General features: G+C 44.2%; 1 protein-coding gene across 6 annotated transcripts in view; it reads left to right on the top strand.

Annotated features, from left to right (window-relative positions):
* thrap3b (thyroid hormone receptor associated protein 3b) overlaps positions 1–22,565 on the top strand; it is a 120,559-nt gene that overhangs the window by 77,505 nt on the left and 20,489 nt on the right. For 5 of the 6 annotated variants that reach the window (XM_078566927.1, XM_078566932.1, XM_078566930.1 and 2 more), the window contains 2 exons: positions 6,357–6,538; positions 20,421–21,386. In XM_078566927.1, the coding sequence (XP_078423053.1) occupies positions 6,402–6,538; positions 20,421–21,386 (1,103 nt within the window). In that variant the 5' untranslated portion in view covers positions 6,357–6,401. Of the gene's footprint in view, positions 1–6,356; positions 6,539–20,420; positions 21,402–22,565 lie in introns of all 6 variants that reach the window. The other variant, XM_078566929.1, reaches the window with a different exon arrangement.

Consider the following 22,565-nt stretch of genomic DNA (forward strand, 5'->3'; position numbering starts at 1 on the left):
TCCACAAGTGAAACTGGCTTTAAAGTGAGAATCCCACTTACCAAACCAGTGTGACTTTTTTCATTTTAGAAAAATGTATAACTATTGAAAGTATAAAGATTAATATTTCACTTTTTATCCTGTGGAATAACCTTTCCCATTATGCTTGTGCTGATGCAGTTGGAGAGTAGGCCAAGACACTAGTCAGGAAGAAACAGCTGAACCAACAGCAAAACTGATAGTCATCAGCTCAATGGTGGGGACAGATTTATTGTCTAATTTTATAACTGTGTACTTTTCTGAGCAATGACTCTCCCTGTCCTGCTCAGTAAGCCATTTCTGCTGCCCCACCCCCTTATCCCCCCCGCCTTAGCCCACCGCGCCTTGTTTAATTAACAATTATCACTGAAAATTGTGAAAACAGTTTGGAGCAGTGGAGCAGAGGTTGAAGTTTGTTTTAAATGGAAGATGTCTTGCAACTAAATGATAAATACGTCCGACACTGAATGTTTACTGCCTCTGCCAGGAGATATTTACCAGGTGTTAGGTGGAATTGATGCATTTTATTTATAACACACTGCTGTAGGATTTCAACAAACGATCCTTGGCTCAGTGGTAGCACACTCTCATCTGAGTCAGCAGGTTGTAGATTCAAGCTGCAGTTTAGGACTTGAACACACAATCTCGACTGGCAGTCTACTGCAGTACCTAAGGAGGTATGCCATCTTTCCATTGAGCTGCTCACCCATTACCCTTGTGCTTGCTGACCTACGCTGACGCCTAGTTCAGGAGCATCTTAATTTTAAAGTCCTTACCCTTGTGTTTAAATCCTTTCATGACCTTACCTCTCAATCTATGTAACCTCCTCTAGTTCTACAACGTAGGACTCATGCCAAGACTTGAGCACAAAAATCAAGGTTGATATTCCAGTGCAGGACTGAGGGAGTACGGTACGGTAGGAGGTGCCACTATTTGAAGAGTAGTCAAGTGTCCAGGTCAAATTTTACCTCAATCAACACTACCAGAACAGATTAACTGCTCTTTTATGTCAGTTGGTAGTTTTGAGAATTGTGGTGTGCAAATTTGCTGCTGCGTTTGTCTACAATGCCATGCCTTTTGTTCAAAAAGTAATTAATTGCCTATGAAGTGCTTTGAGACACCTGAAGAAGTTAGGTGCTATGTAAATGTAAGTTCTGAAAAAACAATGTAATGTGTATTTCAGCCCATGTGGCCTCTTAGATGATGCTTTCTGATGTCAGTTGATAACTGATGTTGTCTCCTTTATTGAAAGAGCCATCAGAATATGGAACCCTGAATTTAGTGCACTCTGACTGGTGTCGATCAGCTTCTTTCTCTGTGTATTTTTGTCTGCCCCTTTTGTTATCCACTAATCATTTTTCATAAAATCATCTGTCCTCAGTTTCAGTTCTTTTTTTTTTCTCTGATACATCAGCTCACGATGTACCCCTGGATTTTCCAATCCCATTTTCAAAGAATTCCTGCTTCCTCTTTGTTCATTTACGCAATGCAAAAAGAGCTATAATTGCACCATGAGGTTCATGCAATGGAACTGAACATAAAAACATCATAAATAGGAACAGGAGTAGACCATTCAGCCCCTCGAGCCTGCTCCACCATTCAATAAGATCACAGTTGATCATCTTGTGTTTCGAATTCCACATTCCCATCTACTCCCGATAACCTTTGATTCCCTTGCCTAACAAGAATCTATCTACCTCTGCCTTTGAACAACTAAGGTACTGTTTCCAGAGCCCATCACCCAGGCCAAGTCTTTCTCATTCTCATCTCTACCTGAAGCAACCATAAGTCCATGTTTCCTTATTTCAACAACCCCTGTCTCCCAATCCTTCAGTTCTGATTTCACATTTGGTATATCCAAGACTCAAATCGATAGACTGAGAAAATCAAAGGATATGGGGATTGGAGGGAGTGAAGCAAAGTTGAGTTTGAAAGCCAATCATGATTGTGTGAAAGATGGAGCAGACTTGAGGGGCCATATGGCCTACTCCTTCTATTTCTTATGATTTTTATAGGGATCCAGTGCACTGTTTGAACACCATCAGGGCAAGAACTGCCGGAGTATTTTTATCCCATGTTTAATCACCACTGTGCAATCTTGACCACTGCCCAAGAAGAGGCTCATGGAGGGACTTCATTTTTATGGGCAAAGGAACTGAAATTGTGTGCCAGTGAGGCACTGAGTATTGCTGACCCCAATTATTACTCTCCCTAACAACCTAAGTCTGTCCATTTCTCTTCTCTCTGCTGCACGCTCACCTTAATTTGCTGATGATACATGGTGGAAACGTAAGCTGCAAGGAGGCTGCAAAGGAGTAGAGAAAAGTTAAGGGAGTGGATAAGAACATGGCAAGGGAATATAATGTGGAGAAGTGTGAAGTTATCCTCTGGTAAGAAAAATGGAAAAGCTTACTAATTATTAAATGGTGAGAGACTGGAAAATTTTGGCATTCTGAAGAGCCTGGATGCTGTTGCACATGAATCACAAAGTTAAACATGTTGACGCAGAAAGCAATTAGGAAGGCAAATGGCATGTTCGGCTTTATTACAAAAGGGATTAGAGTACAAGAATACAGAAGCCCTACTGCAATTATGTAGGGCATTGGTGGTACCACACCTGGAGTATACAGTTTTGTCCTCCTACCAAAGAGAGGATATATTTTCCTTAGAGAGAGTGCAACAAAGGCTCACCAAATCAGTGGTTCTCCTTGGCCATCTGAGGGTCAGTGAGAAGTTTGTGGGGACCCAGGGTTTAATAAAAAATCAGATTATGCAAGAAAAAAAAATGCCATTGTGTAAATGTGGGATTGTGCTAAGTAAACTGGAGGCTTTGGCCTAAACTCGTACATCTGTTTGCCCCCTCGCGAATGTCTGTGAAATGACAGTGGTAGCTGGTGTCGTGGCCAAGCCCCTGCTTGCTCAGAATGGAAGGAAGCAGGGCTCATTAGTCGCTGCTCTTTCATCAGGTCCCACTCTGTATTTGGGTCCCCCCCCCCACCACTGTGGAATTGTCCTAACACCACACTGTAGGGGTAGTTGTTGCCCTGCCCCCCCCCCCCAAATGGGCTAATTGGAGAGTTGCTCTCTACTTTTAACCCCTTGTTCCTCTCACTGCCTTATGTCGCCAGTTGGCAACTGTCACCCATTCAGTAAGGAAGTTGTGATGAACAATTCCAAAAAAAAACTGGTTTGACTGCAACTGGAGTATTATCTAATTCTGGGAATCACACTTTAGGAGGAATATGAAAGCTTTACAGTGTGCAGAAATGATTTACTAGAATGGTTTCAAGGACGAGGGACTTCAGTTACATGGATATATTGGAAAAGCTGGGGTTGTTCTCAGAGAAGAAAATGTTGGGATGAGATTTGATAGAGGTGTTCAAAATCATGGGTATAGACAGAGTAGATGGAATCTATTCCTCTTAGCAAAAGAGTCTAGGACTAGAGGACGCTGATAAGATGATTGGCAAAAGAACCAAAGGTGACATGAGTAAAAGCTTTGTTGCGCAGCAGAGTAGTTAGGATCTGGAACACAATGCCTGAAAGGGTGATGGAGGCAGATTTAATCATGGCTTTCAATAGGGAATTAAATAAGTACTTGAAGGGAAAAAAAGCCATTGCAGAGCTATGGGGAAAGGACACCGCTATGATTAGTTTGGATAAAGAAAACCTTAGGGACCTTAATCATCTGTGTTCTTCATTTTCATTGTACACTTTTGGTTCTGCAAATAATTGGAGATGAAGGAAAATGGCTGTTAGACTGACGATCAGACAGAACTGGATCTGACTAATTTGCCGGGAACAGGCGGTGAGTGAGTCGAGGGGCAACAAGGGAGGCTGTGGGGGGTCAGGTGATTGGGTTCGCTTGGAGGGAAAGGAGAACTGGGGTGGACGTGGGAACCAGTAATTTCTGCAGTGTTAGGATACCATCAGCAGCAGTAGCATTGTGAGTGAGAACAATGCTAAAAAATTTTCATATGGAAGAAATAACTATTACAGGGGGTCGGTGGAATTTTTATATCACAGTTGGGGGATGCCACAGAAGCAAAACTGTTGAGAAGCCCCTGAGCTCGACTGGTTTCTGAGATATGGGGATTGTCCTAAGAGGAGAGATTGAGTAGCGTAGGCCTCCCCTAGAGTTTAGAAAAATGAGATGTGATCTCAGTGAAACATACAATTCTTAAGGGTCCTGACGGGGTAGATGCTGGGAGGACATTTCCCTCGCTGGGAGTCTAGAATTAGGGGTCACTTACTCAGGATAAGGGGTCAGCCATTTAGGATTGAAATGAGAAACTTCTTCAGTCAAAGGGCAGTGAATCTTTAGAATTCTTTACTCCTGAGAGCTGTGGATGCTCTGAAATTGAATATATTAAAGACTGAGAATGGCAGGTTTTTGGATACTAAAGGAATCTTGGGTTATGGGATAGTGAGGAAAGGTCTAGTTGATATAGAAGATCAGTGGTAATCTTAAGAGTGATAGCTGGAACGGCTGAATGGCCTACTCCAGTTCCTATTTCTTATATCTTTGTGCTCCTTCTTTCTCCAGCCCGCTATTCCTCTCCCTCCTCCCCTTTTCTCCTCCTCTTTTCTGTCTATTTTGCCATCTATTTTAGCTTGGCTCCTGGAATTTCTCTTAAATGGTAAACGTTTCTGTGGCTCCATTATCTGGAGTCTGTGCTTGTAGTTCAGTTGATTGGTAGACAGTATTCATTTGTAATGTTCCTTTGTTTGTTCTCTGAGTCTCTGATGCATTATTCCATGCTGCTCACCTAGACAGATACATTGGAAACTTTGAACTCAGTGAAATTTCCCCTATTCCTTGTGGTCCCACATGAAATGCCCCTGAATGAAATGAGAGATTTTCCAGCTCCTTTATGATACTTTAAAAGCAGAATTCTATGATTCTCTGACTCTGGTTAGGATACTCAGCATGTGCCTGGATTGTGTATTAAATGCCTCCGATGGAGAGTGTGCAGCAGTTTAAGGCGCCCTATCACAAATCCATGACATTCACCATGAGGATTTAACTAGCCTAAATCCTGAAAATAACACTCAGAACTTTAAAGTAAGGCGGGTCAATAGGATCATCAATGTGAGAATAATTTAGAGATCATAGACAGAAGTTCTTTGCAGACTGGGTGATAACAGTCTGGAATGGTCAGCCAGATGGGAGCAGCGGGAATGCAGATTTTAAGGGGAGCAGAGTTGAGGGGCTTTCATTGACTGTGAACCTGTTTCTCATCTTGATCTTTTCTGATGTTCAGTTGCCATAAATGCTCTCATTTTTTCTCTCCCCTTAAGATCAGTGGGTGGGGAGGGTTTTGTTTCCTATTCACACACAGTTAAATGACAAGAAATAGAACTCTCGCCTGGCTAAAGAGAGGAAGCATGACTCAGACCATTTGTTTACAGCAGCAAGGGGATTCGTTTTTTAGTTCCGAGATTGGGCTACAGATACTTTTTTTTAGCTGTGGAAGCTTATTGGCTGCTGGTTGTGCAGCATATCAAATCAGAGCAGGGGGTTTCCATTCACTGTGTCAGAGCTAAATTAAAACATGGGTGATGTTATTCATTGTCCTGCCTCTCCAAGGAGAATGCCTGTTTTGGCAGTGGGTACACCCCAGAGTAATTGAGAGGCCTATATGAAAATACAAGACTTGCAACACTGGCACAACTCTTGGTCCTGCACTCCTTGTTCTGCACATTTCCACATCTTGGAGCAGATTGCTGGAGCAATGGTGGAACTATCCCATGAAGGTGGGCATCAAAAATGTTAGTGTGTAACAATATAGTGGACTGCACTCTCAGGGCGGTGAGCTTGGTTCAGCATCTGCAATCCCTCCTTGCATCGAGAAGATCCTGGTTTGGACGCTGCCTGCAGAGTGTAGAGATGTGATCACCTGTAGTATAGGAGGCAATGCAGGCCCTTCAGACCTGGCCTAGCTCAGTCCCAGGCCCATCTATTTTTCCAAGACTAAGCAAGCTGCCTCAATCTCTTCACCTGTACTGTTCCCATTAGAATTGCAGTCGCAGCAAAAGCCTTGGTTATATTTATGCTCTCCTCCCACATCACCCTGCAATCAAAATCTGCTGTGGCCTCTTAAAAATATAACTGTGAAAGTAATCTTTTCGTAAACTCCAAATTTTTTTTCCAACTAAATGTAATATTGTGTTTGTGGCAGACCATTTACTCCAGTTGCTCCTGTTAGTGATGTGTGTATGTGTTTATCTACTTTTCTCTTTTTCTCTCTCCCACTCTATCTCACTAACTGTCTCACTATCTCACTGTTTTCTCTGGCATTCTCTTGTTAACAGTTTCTGCATCTCCTCTTTGACAGATACAAAGAAAGGAATTCACTTTGCTGCCACGACCACGTTGAGAGATGTCGAAAGCTGCAGGTTCAAAGTCCAGGTCACAGTCGTCTCATTCGAGGTCCCGCTCTCGATCCCGCTCCCGGTCCTTTACGAGGTCACGCTCACGTTCTCGCTCCCGGTCTCACTCTCGAAAACGGAAGTACAGGTGAGAGTATTTTTAGATTGTAAAGTCCTGATTTTGTGAAGCTAATGCTCTTTGATTGTAGCTGGATAGGTAACTATCAGCTTACTAGTGCACTCTGTTCATAAAATGCTCGATTATAGCTGATTAGCATCCAACAGTGCCCCGACCTACACTGAGGTTCCCTAAAGGCCAATAATAACTTGCATAGTCTAGCTCTCTACACTTAGGGAGGAAAGTGCGCATTCTTATCTCTAAATGGATTTCTCAGTATTTTATATTGACACTATGTCATATACACAGTGTTAGCTGTGGCTCAGTGATGGCACAGTCATCGGAGTCAGATTTTGACTTCGTCCTACCTTCGAGACTTCAACGTGAAATCTAGTCTAGTACTGCAGTGCGGTACTGAGGGAGTGTTGCACTGTCAATGATGCTGTTTCATCAGATAAAACATTAAGCCAAGGTCCTGTCTTGGCTTGACTTAAAAGATCTCATGGCACTATTCGATACAAAGGAGCAGAGTTTTCCTGGTGCCCCTTCAATTTGCATCACTAAAACAGGTTATCTGGCTACTTACCTTACTGCTGGGAGCTTGCTCTGTACAAATTGGCTTCCATGTTTCCTACATACTTTTATTGGCTGTATTTGCTTTTGAATGCCCTGAGGTTTTGAAAGGCACAATATAGTTGCAAGTACTTCATTCTATGAGCTGGGGAAAAAAGTGTAATCTTTATTTATGGTAGAGGTGGGGCAGTTGACTCTAAGACCTGGGTTTGAATGGAGTTCGCTGTACCGAATGCTGACGATTAGGCAGATTCAACATTATGAATTAAATTTAAAGGAGAAAACTGAGAGCATATCTTAAACTGGGGGAGATGGTGGTGTGGTGGTAATATCACTGGACTAATGCTTTGGAGATTATGGATTCAAATCCCACCACGGCAGCTGGTGGAATTTAAATTCAATTAATAAATCTGGAATATAAAGCAAGTTTCATTAAAGGTGACTATGACAACTATCATCAATTATCGTAAAATCCCATCTGGTTCACTAATGTCCTTTCGTGCCATCCTTACGTAGCCTGGCCTACATGTGACTTCAGATGCACAGCAATGTGGTTGACTCTCAACTGCCCTCTGGATTGGCCTAGCAAGTCACTCTGTTCAAGGTCAATTGAGGATGGGCAACAAATGCTGGCCTTGCCAGCAACACCCACATCCCATGAAAGAATAAAAAAAAGTGTTGCACTTTCCTCTGATGCTGTTACAGGAAAACAAGAATCAAACCCAACATCACACTACCCCGCCCCCCAGCCCAAGCATGCTCATTTGATCATTTAAAGATTAATTCTCAAGGTTTTAAATATTGCGAGATGTGCAGTACAGTGAGTCCTCACTTAAAAGTTGTGGTTGCATTCCTGAAAATCATGACTTTAAGTGAAAAACTTTAAAGTGTTTAACTTTAAGTGGGTTCCCATAGGAATCAATGTTAAAGCCAGAGTTAGGTTCCTTCGGCCATTTCTTGTCTGAAAAGACCAATGTACAAGTTGAAATACTGTACCATACATGTGCAACACTGTGCATTCCTAGCTGGAATAACTTGCAAACTAAAACAAATCATTGAATATAACAGTAATGCTATATGAATTCAAATTAGATAACATTAAATCACCCAAACAAGCTCTGAGTTAGCACAGCTTCTGTGTCTCCCCCCACAGCACTCCTGAAACTCAACTCAATTTTTTGCTTGCTTTCCTTTCACCCTCTGACGTTTTTCTTTCTCTATCTCTCTCTCTCTCTCTCCCCCCCCTTTCCCACTCTGTCACTTGCTCTCACTATCTCCTTTCCTACTCTGTCTACCTCCTTTCCCACTGTCTGACTGTCTGTCTCCCTTTCTCTCCTTTCCCCCTCTATTGTTTTTCTTTCTCTCTTGCTCCTCTTTCCCACTGTCTGTCTCTCTCCTTTTGCATTCTGCCTGCCTATGTGTGTGTCTCTCCTTTCCCATACCTCCCCTTCTGTCCCTTCGCATTGTTTGCCTGTTTCTCTCTCCTTTCCACTGTGTGTCTCTCTCCCTCCTTTCCCATTGTCTCTCTCTGTTGTTCTCTCATAGAACCAGAGGGTTGCTCTCACATCACCACCTGATCAGTGGCTGGCAGCTTTGTGTCCCTGCCCTGCGGCCATGCTACAGGATCTTGGAGGCTTGCTCTCTCCCTGCAGCCTCAGTTTCTGGTAATGGCGATGCCTCTGGCATCAGAACTTGGCAGCAACTGGCCCAGAGTGCAGCGCGGTTGCAGGGTGGGGTGTGGGGTGGGGGTAGTGGACCAGAGTGCAGATGATGAAAATGGTGACACAAATTGGAAAAGCAGGCCCTTCAGAATGAACAATGTTTTGTGAGGTAGCTTGAAAATGAGGATTTACTGTTCATGAAAGTTCAAAATTTAAACCACTCCTAGAAAATCTGTTTTGGGTTGGTAATCTGGGCAGGAATCATGGGCAAGCTTTCCCTGTGTGGGCTACATGTTAACTCAAGGGCTGGCAAGTTTCCAAACTACTTTTATTCTTTCATGGGATGTTGTCATTGCTGTCAGGGCCAGCATTTGTTGCCCATCCCTAATTGTCTTTCAGAAGGTACTGGTGAGCTGCCACCTTGACCCGTTGCTGTCTATCTGGTGTAGATGCACCCAATGTGCTGTTAGGAAGGCAGTTCCAGGATTTTGACCCAGCGACAGTGAAGGAACGGCGATATATTTCCAAGTCAAGATGGTGTGTAGACATGGTGGGGAGCTTGCAGGTGGTGGTGTTTCCATGTGTCTGCTGCCCTTGTCTTAGATGGTAAAGGTCCGACATTTGGAAGGTGCTGTCAAAAGAGGCTTGGTATATTGCTGCAGTGCATCTTGTAGATGGTACAAACTGAAGGGAGTAAATGTTTAGTGGTAGATGGGGCGCCAATCAAGCAGGCTGCTTTGCCCTGGATGGTGTTGGGCTTAGAGTGTTGTTGGAGCTCATTTATCAAGACAAACAGAGACTATTTCATCACATTCCTGACTTCTGCTTGTAGATGGTGGACAGGCTTTTGGGGAGCCTGGAGGTGAGTTACTTGCTGCAGAATTCCCAACCTCTGATCTGCTCTTGTAGCCACAGTATTTATGTGGCTGGTCCAGTTAAGTCTCTGGTCAGCAGTAACCCCAGGTTGTTTATGTTGGAGATTCAATGATAGTAATGCTGTTGAATGTTAAGGGGAGGTGGTTAGATTCTCTCTTGTTGGACATGGTCATTGCCTGGTATCTGTATGGAGTGCATGTTACTTGCCACTATCAAGCTGGGTGTTGTCCAGGTGTTACTGCATACGGATACAGACTGCTTGAGGAGTTGCAAATGGAATTGAACGTTGTGCAATCAGCAGCGCACATCCCCATTTCTGACTTTTTGATGTAGAGAAGGTCATTGATGAAGCAGCTGAAGATGCATGGGCCTAGGACACTACCCTGAGGAACTTTCTGCAGCTATGTCTTGGGATGATTGGCCACCAACAAGCACAGCCATCTTCCTTTGTGCTAAGTACGAGTCCAATCATTGGAGAGTTTTCCCCTGATTCCTACTGACTTCAATTTTGTCAGGGCTCCTTGATACCATACTGAGTCAAATGCTACCTTGAGGCCAAGAGCAGTCATTCTCACCTCATCTCTTGAATTCAGCTTTTTTGTCAATGTTTGGACCCCAGAGCTTCACAGAAAGAGCTGTCTCTGATTGCACTCCCTGCAGAACAGTGGCTACACTTGGAAACTCAGTATTGTGGAAGATTATAGATGAAGACCCTCACTCTAGCTCTCTGTGGCAAGGCACATTGCAACACCATCAAGAGGTTATCAAGACCTGGTGACTTGCTGTGAGCCCAGAAGCACATGTTAAAAGAGTAAAGCAGACCTGTGTTTTTTCTTGTGTATCCATATTATATACACAGGAATCACTTGGGTTAAAATCAAGACCTCAGCAATGCTCCTTGAAGGTAACCTCAAAAGAGTATTCTTTTACTCCACCACTCTGTCATTTTCCATTTCCTATACTAGTTGTCCTCTGATTTTTCTGATTAAGTTTGCTGTTTTAATGCAAGTTATACACCATTACAGGCAACTTTTCTATCCAGTTTGGGGATATGCCACGGGCAAGGTTGACATTTATTGTCCGTCCTTAGATTCCCAGAGCGATTCTGGACTACTAGCAGTTTGATACAACTGTGTAGCTTGCTAGGCCGTTTCAAAGGGCTGTTGAGAGCCTACAGGGTGAGAGACTGGAGTCACCTATAGACCAGACCCTGGCAAGGACAACAGATTTCACTTCCTAAAGGACACTAGTGACAATGTAACAGCTTCATCGTCACTTTTACTAATACTAACTAGTCAGTCTTATTTTCAGATTTTTAAACTGAACTCAAAATCTTAATAGGCCAAGGCAGAATTTGATTATTAATGTAGGAATCTGGGTTACTAGTCCGGTAATGAAGCCACTGTACCACACACCCAATATATTGTGGCCATGTGCCCACTAGAAATGTCAAAATTCATTTCATATGGGACCTTTGAGTCAATAGAGGAAACTACCCTTCATTCTGTGCTGCCTCTGAAGACGAACTTCAAAAGTGAGGGGCCAAAGTGTACACTCCATACCTTTCCTGAAGGTGATCCTTGGAGCTGGGGGCCAATTCCATGACCAATGCTTTGGTACCTCACCCTACTGATCACACCTCAAAAATGAAACTAGACAGTGAGAATCATCAAAATGTTTGTATAGATGGGTTGTTGCACTAAATTCCCAATTTGTTTTCTGCAGTGCCCGCATATGTGCTTTCCAGTAGGGCTGTTGGATAGTGATCATGAAAAGAAACAGTAAAGTATAAGTAAAAGACTCAGTAGTCCATTGAGTCTGTCCTGTGCTGTTACCGTGCAACATCTGCACACCATGATCTCCATCTCTTACCCCCCCCTCCCCCATTCAGCCATATCTCCCAAAAAAAACTGCCCCACTATAGAGGGGAAAGGAGAGGAAATTCCCCTTTGAGCACAGAAGATGATGGAACAAATTCTGCTGGATGAATTTGGATGGTAATTTGATGCTTTCCCTAATAGCACCTTCGCTAAGATCAGCCAACTCTGCACAGACTGGGAATTAGCACTGGAACTTGTCTAGCCCGCATGGCCCAGTACTATATCAGCCATTGCATTCATTGACTGATCCGTTGAGCGGTATGTTTTATTTCATACATACCTATGGCTTAATTGTCAGTGGTTCTGTTTCTGTGCACAGCTGATCCTGGGTGCACTACATTAACAAACAGAATTCAAGCCATCAATATAACCAGGATCACTCTAACTTTTTCTAGCTCATAGACTTTACAGAAGTCAGCAATCCAATGTAGAAAACACCAATGTGGCAAGTAGTTTGAGACTAATCCACTCACCAACTACTAAACTCTGGGTGGACCATCTGGGGCTTGTGCACAGGGAGCTAAATGAAACCAGTTTTTCCCTCAGCAAATGAAAACTCTTGGCTGATCCACTCTGTGACTGTTGTTGGCAGAACTGGTGCCAGAAATAAAAACTTAAAAAAAATTCAATCCCTAGCTGGCTTGTGTCCCAAACAGCCGGCCTCTTCCTGTGAGAGTTAGGGCTGAGGTGAGCTGTTCACTTGATACTGTTAAAATGGATTTAGCAGGCAGACTGTAGCAGTGTCATTCCTCGCAATGTGGCTGATCACTGGGGCATACATTCCTCTCAATGAAAAGCTACGCCGGGTAAGCACTACGAGTTGAAGTTCTCGATATGCTTTTTTTGTTCTTAAAATGTAATTTATTTAGCCGAAGGGTTTTTTTACTGTTACTCTAGGGACAGGCTTGCCGAACGGCTAGTTCAGCTGCTTGCACAGCTCCTGTGGTAGCTTTTAAAATGCAGTTTTTTTAATGTAAAATGTAATGTAAAATGCTGGTAACCTGATGCAGCGTAGAACTGGAAGAGCGTTTGTGAAAGAAGAACCGGCTGTTCACTAGCTTCTCTCTTTTTTTGAGTAACTTCCAGTAAGACCAACAAAACTCTATGCTTAAGCAAGGTTTTGTTTCTTTAAAAGGACATTAATTTGGAAGATCGCAAATTCGGTGCGCCTTTTGTTCCTTGCTGATTGTTTTCATATTTATGGGGCTGCAGCTGGGGGTGAGGAGAGAGCGAGAGAGAGAGAGTCGTTCATTGTTAACTGTTTGTATGCTGAATGCTGTTTTGCCTGTAGCTGCAATATTTCTTGTAACCGTGGTCAGGTTGAGTTACTAAGCGTACTGTGATAGTACCAAATCAGAGTTCTGGTGTGGTCCCACTGTGTTGCTGATCTGACCCATGCAACTGTAACAGGTTGGAAATTGTGGGGGGTGGGGAGGCGGGGTGGGTGCAGTAGATTGGGGAAACAAGTTATACCCTTAGCACATCCCACCCCTTTTCAGTGGCTGCTGTTATGAGACACCTGGTGACTGCCTCATGGTGTCAGAATTATATTAAAGGAGGCTCAGAAATGTGTTGTCTTCTCCTCTGCTCTCCCCAAAGAATTTGCCTCCAGGCTGCCACCAATGCACCCCTGAGCCAGCCTTTAAGAGTGGCTCTTGATGTGTATTTTTTGTCAGTTCTGCTTCACGCCCTTGAGGTGCACAGCTTCTGTTATTCTGGGTCAAATTGGCAACAGAGTGGAGCACACTAGAACTCTGAGAATCGGCACAGTGCTTGGTGGAATTGGAGAAGTGTGGTGGGGGGGTGGGGGGAGCAATTTGGCAGCAATCTCAAAGCCCAAATGATGTACATTAGCAGCTGTATAATGTTAGTCTGATACACAAGATGCTTTTTAAACTGGCTATAACCTCAGACTGCCTGCTTGAGATTTTCATTTAAAAAGCTTTTTTTCTCACGTGGTTTGCTCCTCCTCCACCCTCTTTTTTTGGGGAGTGTTATCTGTTACTTTGGGATTGCCCCTTGGGCATCATTCAGTCTTCGCTTGACTTAACTTTCATGGTGGATCATTTATAGGGTCTCTGAGCTAAGCTCATCTGGCCTCTACATGGAGTTGGTGGATTGGGGGTTTTGATTTTTAAAAAATTATTTGTTCATGGGATGTGGGTATCACTGACTAGGCCAGCATTTATTGCCCATCCCTAATTGCCCTTGTTCAGAGGGCATTTTTAAGAGTCAACCACATTGCTGTCACAAGTCACATGAGCAGATTTCCTTCCCTAAAAGACATTAGTGAACCAGGTAGGTTTTTACAACAATCGACAATGGTTTCATGGTCATCATCAGACTTTTAATTCCAGATTTTTATTGAATTCGAATTTCACCATCTGCTGTGGTGGGATTCGAATCCACGTCCCCAGAACATTACCGTGGGTCTCTGGAATACTACGCCAGTGACAATACCACTACGCCGTCGCTCCAGGTTGCTCCTGAATAACAGTTGAGTTTGAACCCTTCCCTCTACCTAACTAGAGTGCTGAGAAATCTAATGACCTGACTGAGATCTAACTCAACACAGGCCAGGGAACTGAACTGGAAGTACTTCTGATTTGTGTGGCTTAGCTAGTCACTCAAACCCACAAATGCATTGAGTTGCCCCCATATTTCGCTGAACATGCGATGCAGTTACTCTCTGCTTGTTTTAGTTGGAGATTTCAAGCAGTGTGAGGCTGATGAGTGAAGCCCATGGAGGCCAGCCTCTCACTCAATAGCACTTACTAATTTGACCAGCAATTGATAGTTCTTATGGCTCTTAAACTGCACCTATGCTGTCCAGTGCAGTGTGTGGAAAATCAGCTGACTAAATGTGAGGACTTCAGGGTGGGGATGGGGGAAAGAATCCTGCTTTACTCTGCATGACAATGAAGTGTGGAGTCGTTCATAGGAACATAGTACCAGGATTAGGCTATTCAACCCCTTGAACCTGCTCCAGCATTGAATCAGATCCTGGATGATCTGTACCTCAACCCCATTTATCTGCCATTGCTCACCAAGGCTCCTTAAACAGCACCTTCAAACTCACGACTGCTACCATTTAGAAGGACAAGGGCAGCAGGTGCACGGGAACACCACCACCTGGAAGTTCCCCTCCAAGCCACACACCATCCTGACTTGGAAATATATCACCGTTCCTTCACTATCGCTGGGTCAAAATCCTGGAACTCCCTCCCTAACAGCATTGTGGGCATATCTACACCATATGAACTGCAGCGGTTCAAGAAGGCAGCTCACCACCATCACCTCAAGGGCAATTAAGGATGGACAATAAATGCTGGCCTAGCAGCGATGCCCACATCCCATGAATGAATTTAAAAAATAAATACCCCTTGATATCCTTGCCTAACAAAAATCTATTGATCTCAGTCTTGAAAGCTCCAATTAACTCCCAGCGTCTATACCCTTTTTAGAGGAGATTATTCCAAATTTTCACTACCGTTTGTGTGAAAAAGTTCTTCCTGATTTCACTCATTTTAAAATTGTGCCCTCTTGTCCTTGATCCCCCACCAGAGGAAATAGTTTCTCTGTATGAACCCTATTGACTCCCTTTGGCATTGTAAACCGTTTGATTAGATCACCCCTCAATTTTCTAAACTGAAGGTAGTAATATGCAAGTTTATGCAATCTCCTCATAATTTAACCCTTAAACCTGAGTATCATTTGCATTGGCCTGAGAGATTTTAATTAGCATAGTTACTATTCCCCACTAGGGTAATACCTGTTGTTTTCAGAAGGGGGCAGCTTGTGGAGTATAAAAACTGTGAACCTGCATGAGGCAAGTACCCTTTTGGATCCTTACCCTTTTTTGAGTGAAATGTGGTGTCTGGGGGACACATTTCTGAAGACCAGAAGTGTGTTTTATGCTATCCTTTGAGGATTTATAGCATTTTTTTGAGGCTGTTTCTTTCTAAACACAGTGTAGAATTCAGCTCAACACTGGGCTCTGCTGGTGACGAAGTGCCTCACTGACAAAATGTCAAACCAAGTCCCCAGCTGAATCTTGTTGACTGCTCTGTTGGTTGCTATATACTTTGTAACACTTGGCAGAATCATCAGAGAAATACAAATATCTGATGATTTTATTAACTGAATTTCAGATTTGTACCTAACAATTAAACCAATCAGATCTCAGAGCCTGTGACTATTATTCTATCAACCAGTCATACCCTGGAGCTCGAGACAGGCCAGATTCCAGACCCATGAGTACAGTGTAATCACTAATTTGATTGAATCACAGAAACCATTAGTTTTGTTTTCCTTTTCATAGAATCGTAGAATTGTTGCAGCACAGGAGGCCATTCGGCCTCCTAAGCCCATGTCAGCTTTCTGCAAGAGCAACTCAGCTAATTCCACTTCCCTGCCCTGTCCGCTGTATTTTTTTTTTTCCTCTTCATTGCTATCTTATTTAGTTTTTAAAGTCATAATTGAATTTGCCTTCACCACACTCTCAGACAATGCATTCAAAGGTTTTTCCTCATGTCGCCATTGGTTCTTTTGCCAGTCATCTTAAATCGGTGCCCTATTTCTCGATCCTTCCACCAATAGGACCAGTTTCTCTCCATATACTCTCTGTACACCCCTCATCTTTTTGAGCACCTCTATCAAATGTCCTCTCATCCTTCTGTGTTCTGAGGAAAACACCCCCTGATTCTCCAATCTCTCCACGTAATTGAAGTCCCTCATCCCTGGAAACATTCTCACAAACCCCCTCCAAAGCCTTCACATTCTTGCAAAACCTACTTTACGTCTTCTAGGATTAGTGGCAATATTTTTATAAACTACTTCTAGCGATACTTGTAATTATGGCAACCAGGGGAAGGAGTCCTACCCCTACCACTGCATCTCAACCCGAGCAGACTCTGTCCTCCCTGATCATTCCCGCTTCATTTGGACTGCCCTTCCCATTTCTCTCTGGCCTTTTCTCTCTCACTCACTCCCTCCTTCGCAGGCCCCAGCCTCCACAGTTACTTTTTTTTTGTTCCTTTTCAAGCTCCAGCCTCCTCACTTGTTCACTTGCTTCTCCATATGCCTGTTCCTTCACAGCCCTCCGCTGCATTGTGCACGCTGTCCCCAGATAAGCCCTTACGGGGCTAGCCTGTTACTCACTTGCTTTTTCTCTGGTCTCTCTCTCTCTGTTGCAGAGTGAGGAAAGGAGAGATTGGGCGCCAGTCTGAAAACCCAATGGAAGGGATGGGTTTTGAACAGATTTTTAAAGGTGGAGAGCTGACATCTAGGTGGGGTGTTCCAGTGGCTTGAGCCAAAGTAGCTCAGACTAAATTGCGGCAAAGGGAAGAGAGACGCACAAAAAGTTTGGAATCTCGAGTGGAACAGTTATGTGTGGTCGAGACTTAGTACAGCTACATATATTTGCAGTGGTTCTGAGCAATTTGGCTCTGTGGAGGATGAAGGATTGACATTGGGGAGCTTTTGCGTATTGAGATGATAAAAGTGCATGTGAGGAACTCTGGCACAGAAAGTAAGCAGCCGTAGTGATGGAGAGGATACGAGGTCTGAATGCCGCACCAGGCCGACTAGGACGCCAAAGCAAGAGAGACATTAACCTGTTCAAAAAAATGCATTAATGCCTCTTAAATTACCAGACAGCAGAATTTTATGACTGTGTTGAGTGGTTACATGATAATATTCCTGGTGCCATTTCACGGTCACAGTGTCTCTGTGGATGCACTTCTGTCACCAGGTATTCTGCTCACTCGCCATCTCACTGACCTAGTCAGAAAACTGGTAAAAGAAAGATACTTGTATTTAAACTAAAACAGCCAAAAATGTTGAAGTACAAGGCAGGTAGTCTGAAATTTTAATGAAACACATGCACGCAGAACGTCAAACTGCCTTCTCCATTTGGGGGCTGACTGGCAGCCTGTGTATTTTCAACGTTTTCTGTCTTTTATTTCAGGTTTGTAGATTTTTTTTAAATACATCAAGCAGCAGCATCTTGAATAGGTTCATATGGCTACCCCAAATCAAAAGCTTGAGCATAATTGGCCAGCACTGAGATGGCCGTCTCATTGATGGTTAGAATCATAGAATCTTACAGCATAGAACGTGGCCATTCAGCCCATCGTATTGTACTGGAACTTGCTATCCAGTTGGCCCTACTTCCCAGCTCTTTCCCGTAGCCTTGCACATTTTTCCTTTTCAAATATATATCCAATTCTTTTATGAAAGTTAAAATTTCATCTGATTTCAGTTACCCTTTCATGCAGTGCATTCCAGATCATAACTCTTCGCGTTTAAAAAAAAAAATCTGATCATTCCCCCTTTTGTTTTGGCAATTATCTTGTACCTGTGGCCCTGTTTACTGACCTGCCAGTGGGTAACAGTTTCTTTCTGTCAACACTATCAATACCCGTCATAATTTTTGAGCATCTCTATTAAATCCGGATAAAACTGAAGTTGAAATGACTGATGTTGGGTGTTTGCTAGTCAGCCATTCCAAACCCCCCCACCCTCACATCAACTGCCTTTGCTGCCCGCTTGGCAAAGTCCCCAGTCTGCTGCTGTTATTGGTATTTATTCCTGAGGGCTTTGAACTTGCCTGCAGAACCAATGAGCTGGTCACGAGATAGGAATACTTAGGGAGGGATGATGTCGTAATCTTTATTGATGTTACCCTCGCCAGCAGAAGCTCCATGTGTGGCTGTTCCCTGAATTTTTAAGGAAAGTAGGGAATTATCAGGAGAGGTCAGTCAGGGGTCATGGGGAAAAGGCAGGAAAGTGAGTTGAGGATTATCAGATCAGCCATGATCTCATTGAATGGCAGAGCAGGTTCGATGGGCCAAATGGGCTACTCCTGCTCCTACGTCTTATGGTCAGCAAGAATGATCTTGCATTTATACACCTTTCACAGCCTCAGGATGTCCCAAAGCACTTTACTGTCAACGGCATGCTTTTTGAAGTGCAGTCACTGTTGAAGGAAACATGGCAGCCAGTTTGCACAGGCTCCCATGAACAGCAATGTGATAGTGACCAGCTAATTTGTTAATTGAGGGCTAAATATTGGCCAGGCCACCAGGGAGAATTCCCCACCTCTTTGAAATCATGCCATGGGACCTTATACATCCAACTGAGAGGACAGATGGTGCCTCGGTTTATTGTCTCGTTAGAAGACAGTACTTCTGGCAGGGCAGCACTTCTGGTTAACCTGATATAGCAGGACTGGAGTGGCTGTCTAGATTATGTGCACAGATCTGTGGCGTAGAATGGGACTGGAATCAAGAACTTCCAACTCTGAGATGAGAGTGCTACCACTGAGCCAGAGCTAGCACCCAAAAGCAAAAGGAATAATACTGCTATTTTGACCTCTTTTGTGCTGTGGAGCCCAAATGCACCAGAAAAGGCAGATGCAGATACATTTGTTTATTTACTGGAGAACCCAATGTAATAAAGCTTCATGGCGCTGTGCACATTGCCCAGTTATGGTGAACTACCATCTGGTGTAGTATATCATCCACCATTTGGTGGCAAGACAGCTCAAGGCTCTCTCTCCGGCACGGAGCTGTTGCAACCAGTTGTTTGTCATCGTGTTGGTGTAACTCCCCAGTGTCTCTTTTTGCAAACACACACTTTAAAGCCTTGCACTGAGTCTTAGCAGTCCGTGAAGATCCCAGAGTGCAAACCTAGTCTTTGTCGAGTTCCCTGACCTTGCCCCAAGCTGCTACAATTCAACGCCATGTCTCTGAACTTGGGAGTGAAGAAGCAACAGAACAGCTACTCTCACTCCAGCAGAAGTTACTGGATAATATGTGCGGACAGCAAATGGCTACTGTTACATGCACAAATGCAGCAACTGTCTGTGCACATGTGTGCATACATATGAGCTCAAAGCAGGAGAAGGCCATTCAGCCTCTTGAGCCTGCTCTGTCATTCAATAAGATCATGGCTGATCTGATTGTGGCCTCAACTCCACATTCCACCTACCTCCGACACCCTTAGATTCTTGACTAACAAGGGAGTCAATCTACCTCTTGTCTTAAAAATAATCAATGGCCCTCCTCCGCCACTCTACAGGGAAGAGAGTTCCAAAGGTTCACGATCCCACAGGCAGCAAGCGTTAAATGGCTAGTTAAACTATTTTGAGAGAGGAAAGTTGCCCAGAATGCCAGGAGAACTCGGTTCTTTTTTAAACATGTTACAATAAATATATTTCCCTATCTCACGAGCTGTGTAATCACCTAGGAGAGATGAAGAAGCAGTTAAAAATCTGGCATGTGGGGCAGTACATATCTCTGTAGCCTCCTGCAACCCTGCAAGATCTCTGCATTCCTCCAATTTTGGCCACCCACCCATGTATCCCTGATTTTCCCTCATTGGTGGCAATGCCTTTCGAGGTCTAGGCCCTAAATTCTAGAATTCCATTCCTACGCCTGTCCACATCTCCCCTTGGCCCCTCCACCCCCACCCTTTTCCCAGTATCTCCTTAAAAACTACTACTGTGACCAACTGGTTAGTCATCTGACTGAATATTGCCTTCTGTGGCTCGGTGTCAAATTTTGCTTCATAACACTCCTTTGGACGTTTAGCCTTAAGCCACTATACTAAATTTGAAGCACTATGAAATGCTAGTTGTTGCTGCACTAGACACCTGTAATGTGATAATTGAAAGGCTGTGGTAGAAAGTGTATCGAACCTCACAAAAATCTACGATAAAGGCAAAATACTGCGGATGCTGAAAAAATGAAATAAAAACAGAAAATGCTGGAAAAACTTTCCTTCTCCACAGATGCTGTCAGACCTGCTGAGTTTTTCCAGCATTTTCTGTTTTTACCTCACAAAAATCTATTTAATTAATGTGACATTTTAATCTACCCTGATGTGATTTTTAATTCTGTTTCTATTTTTGCTTTTCAGCCCCAGGTCTCGTTCCAGGTCCTATTCTCCGACACATAATCGGGAACGGAACTACCCAAGGGAGTACCAGCCCAGGGAGTTTCGAGGGCACCGGGGCTATAGGCGGCCCTTTATACAGCGCCGAGGGCGAGGCTATTATCCGAGGGGTAACTGGAATAACCGTGGGGGTTATGGCAATTACAGCAATTACAACCATTACGGCAATTACCGGCCGAACTGGCACAACTACCGCTCGACCTACAGCCCGCGGCGTGGCCGTTCCCGCTCGCGCTCACCTAAGAGGCGGTCAGCATCGCCAAGGTCCAGGAGCCGCTCCAGGTACACTGACAAGTCGTCGTCCAGCAGGTCAGGAAGGTCATCATCCTCCAGGTCTCGCTCCTCGCCTCACCGCAGCCGCTCGGCCTCCCCTAAGCGACGGAGCAAGAAGACCAAATCGTCACAGAAAGAGGCAGCTGCCTCTAAGCTCCCCACCCAGGAGACAGAAGACCAGCAGAAACGGTCACCCGAGGATGGGCAGGCTGGTAATGGCAGCTCTGAGGCCCCCACCGGCCTGGCTCCCAAACGCAGTGATTCATGGAAAGGCCTGACTGCCTATGACACTAGCCCCAAGCATCCCAGCCCGGCCCCACGTTCTACCGTGGTGCTGAAGACCAGTCCGGCATTGCATTCCAGCCCAAGCCAGCAGAGCCCCTCGCTGTCGGGCACCACCCGCCACGCTTCACCTCATGGGAGCCCTACGCAGATGAGCCCTCAGAGCCGCAGCCCAACTAGACCGAACGCCTCTCACCAGAGCCCCCCATCGATCAGCTCTACAATTCGCAGTGTGCCACGTCAAGCCCCAGCCAACCACAGCCCACCGTTGGCGGGTGTGGCACAGGGCAATGTACAGAAAGAGGAAACGCGGCCAGGAATGTCGAGCATGTTTGTGGAGCAGCCAGTCCCAACTATCTCTTCATATCTAAAGAGGTATGTTCCAAGAAGGTCAGTATTGAATTCTTGATCTCTTATATGTTTTTTTGTTTGCTCGGAAGTAAAGGCCTGTGTGAAGGGCTTTGTTTCAAAAGTTGTCAGGAATTCCAGGCTGCCAGTGGAATCAAGCGGTGGGTATACTGGATATTCCAAAGGTGAGACTTCCAGACTGTCATGGGCAGCATTTACAAGTAACGTATGTGATATATCCTCTCACGCACTAACAGTCCAACCAACCAACTAGTTAGCCGAGTATTTAGTATTATGTGATGGATGCCCAAAAGCTTAATAACTTAAAGCTTATAAGCTTAACTCTGGGTCACACTTGTATGATTTGAGTTTGAACAGGTGTGATCAGTCATGTGCCTTTTCTTACATCCTGAATTACCATTTAATATGGGTTTTTTTCTCAGTTCTTGACTCAGCTGGCTTGGCAAGGGCTTTTCAGACAGGCTGTTTTTCTCATCTCTTTCCCTTCAATGCAGAGCACCTTAAATTTAAAATTTCCGAGCATGCACCAGGGATCGATGGCTAGTTAGGTAAAGGTGTGCTCACTCATTTAGTGACCTTAAATAAAACATAGCCTGCATTTAAAAAATAATAATTTCGCTGTTGTGACTGCATGCTGTTCCTGCATATCACCCTTGGTGACATGAGTTTCAGTCAGATTTCCCATCTGAGCTGGGTTAAGTGAGGAAGCCAACCGTAGAGGCTCCAACTTTTTCCCCAGCAGCAGCAGTTTTGGGCAGCTATTAGAGTTGCCACTTGCTGTGTGCTTGTCCTTTACGCGCCAGACATCAGGTGGATAAAGAATACGACATGAAACTATAAAACTTTTTATACACAGCTATTGCATGTGGGGCTCCTTACCCACATGTTTTTCCCCTTGATTTATCTTAATCCCAGTTTTGTCATCATGGAGAGGCACCAAGGGCTCCATGGAGGTTCTGGCTGATGATTTTAAGACTCATGCAGACCTTTTTTTTTAAAAACAAATGTGTTTATACGTGGACCAGCATTTTTGATGAGATTTATTGTGGAATGCTCATTGGTGTCCATTGCTTCTGGGATGTTTTGTTAGAATTTCCGCTGAGTTGGGAACTGTCTCAAAAGCTTTTGTTCTACTGCAAAATATGCAATGTATAATGGAGGATTTTATTTACTCCCCTATTTCCT

Source organism: Cetorhinus maximus, chromosome 21, assembly GCF_964194155.1.
Source record: "Cetorhinus maximus chromosome 21, sCetMax3.hap1.1, whole genome shotgun sequence".
Classification (NCBI taxonomy): domain Eukaryota; kingdom Metazoa; phylum Chordata; class Chondrichthyes; order Lamniformes; family Cetorhinidae; genus Cetorhinus; species Cetorhinus maximus.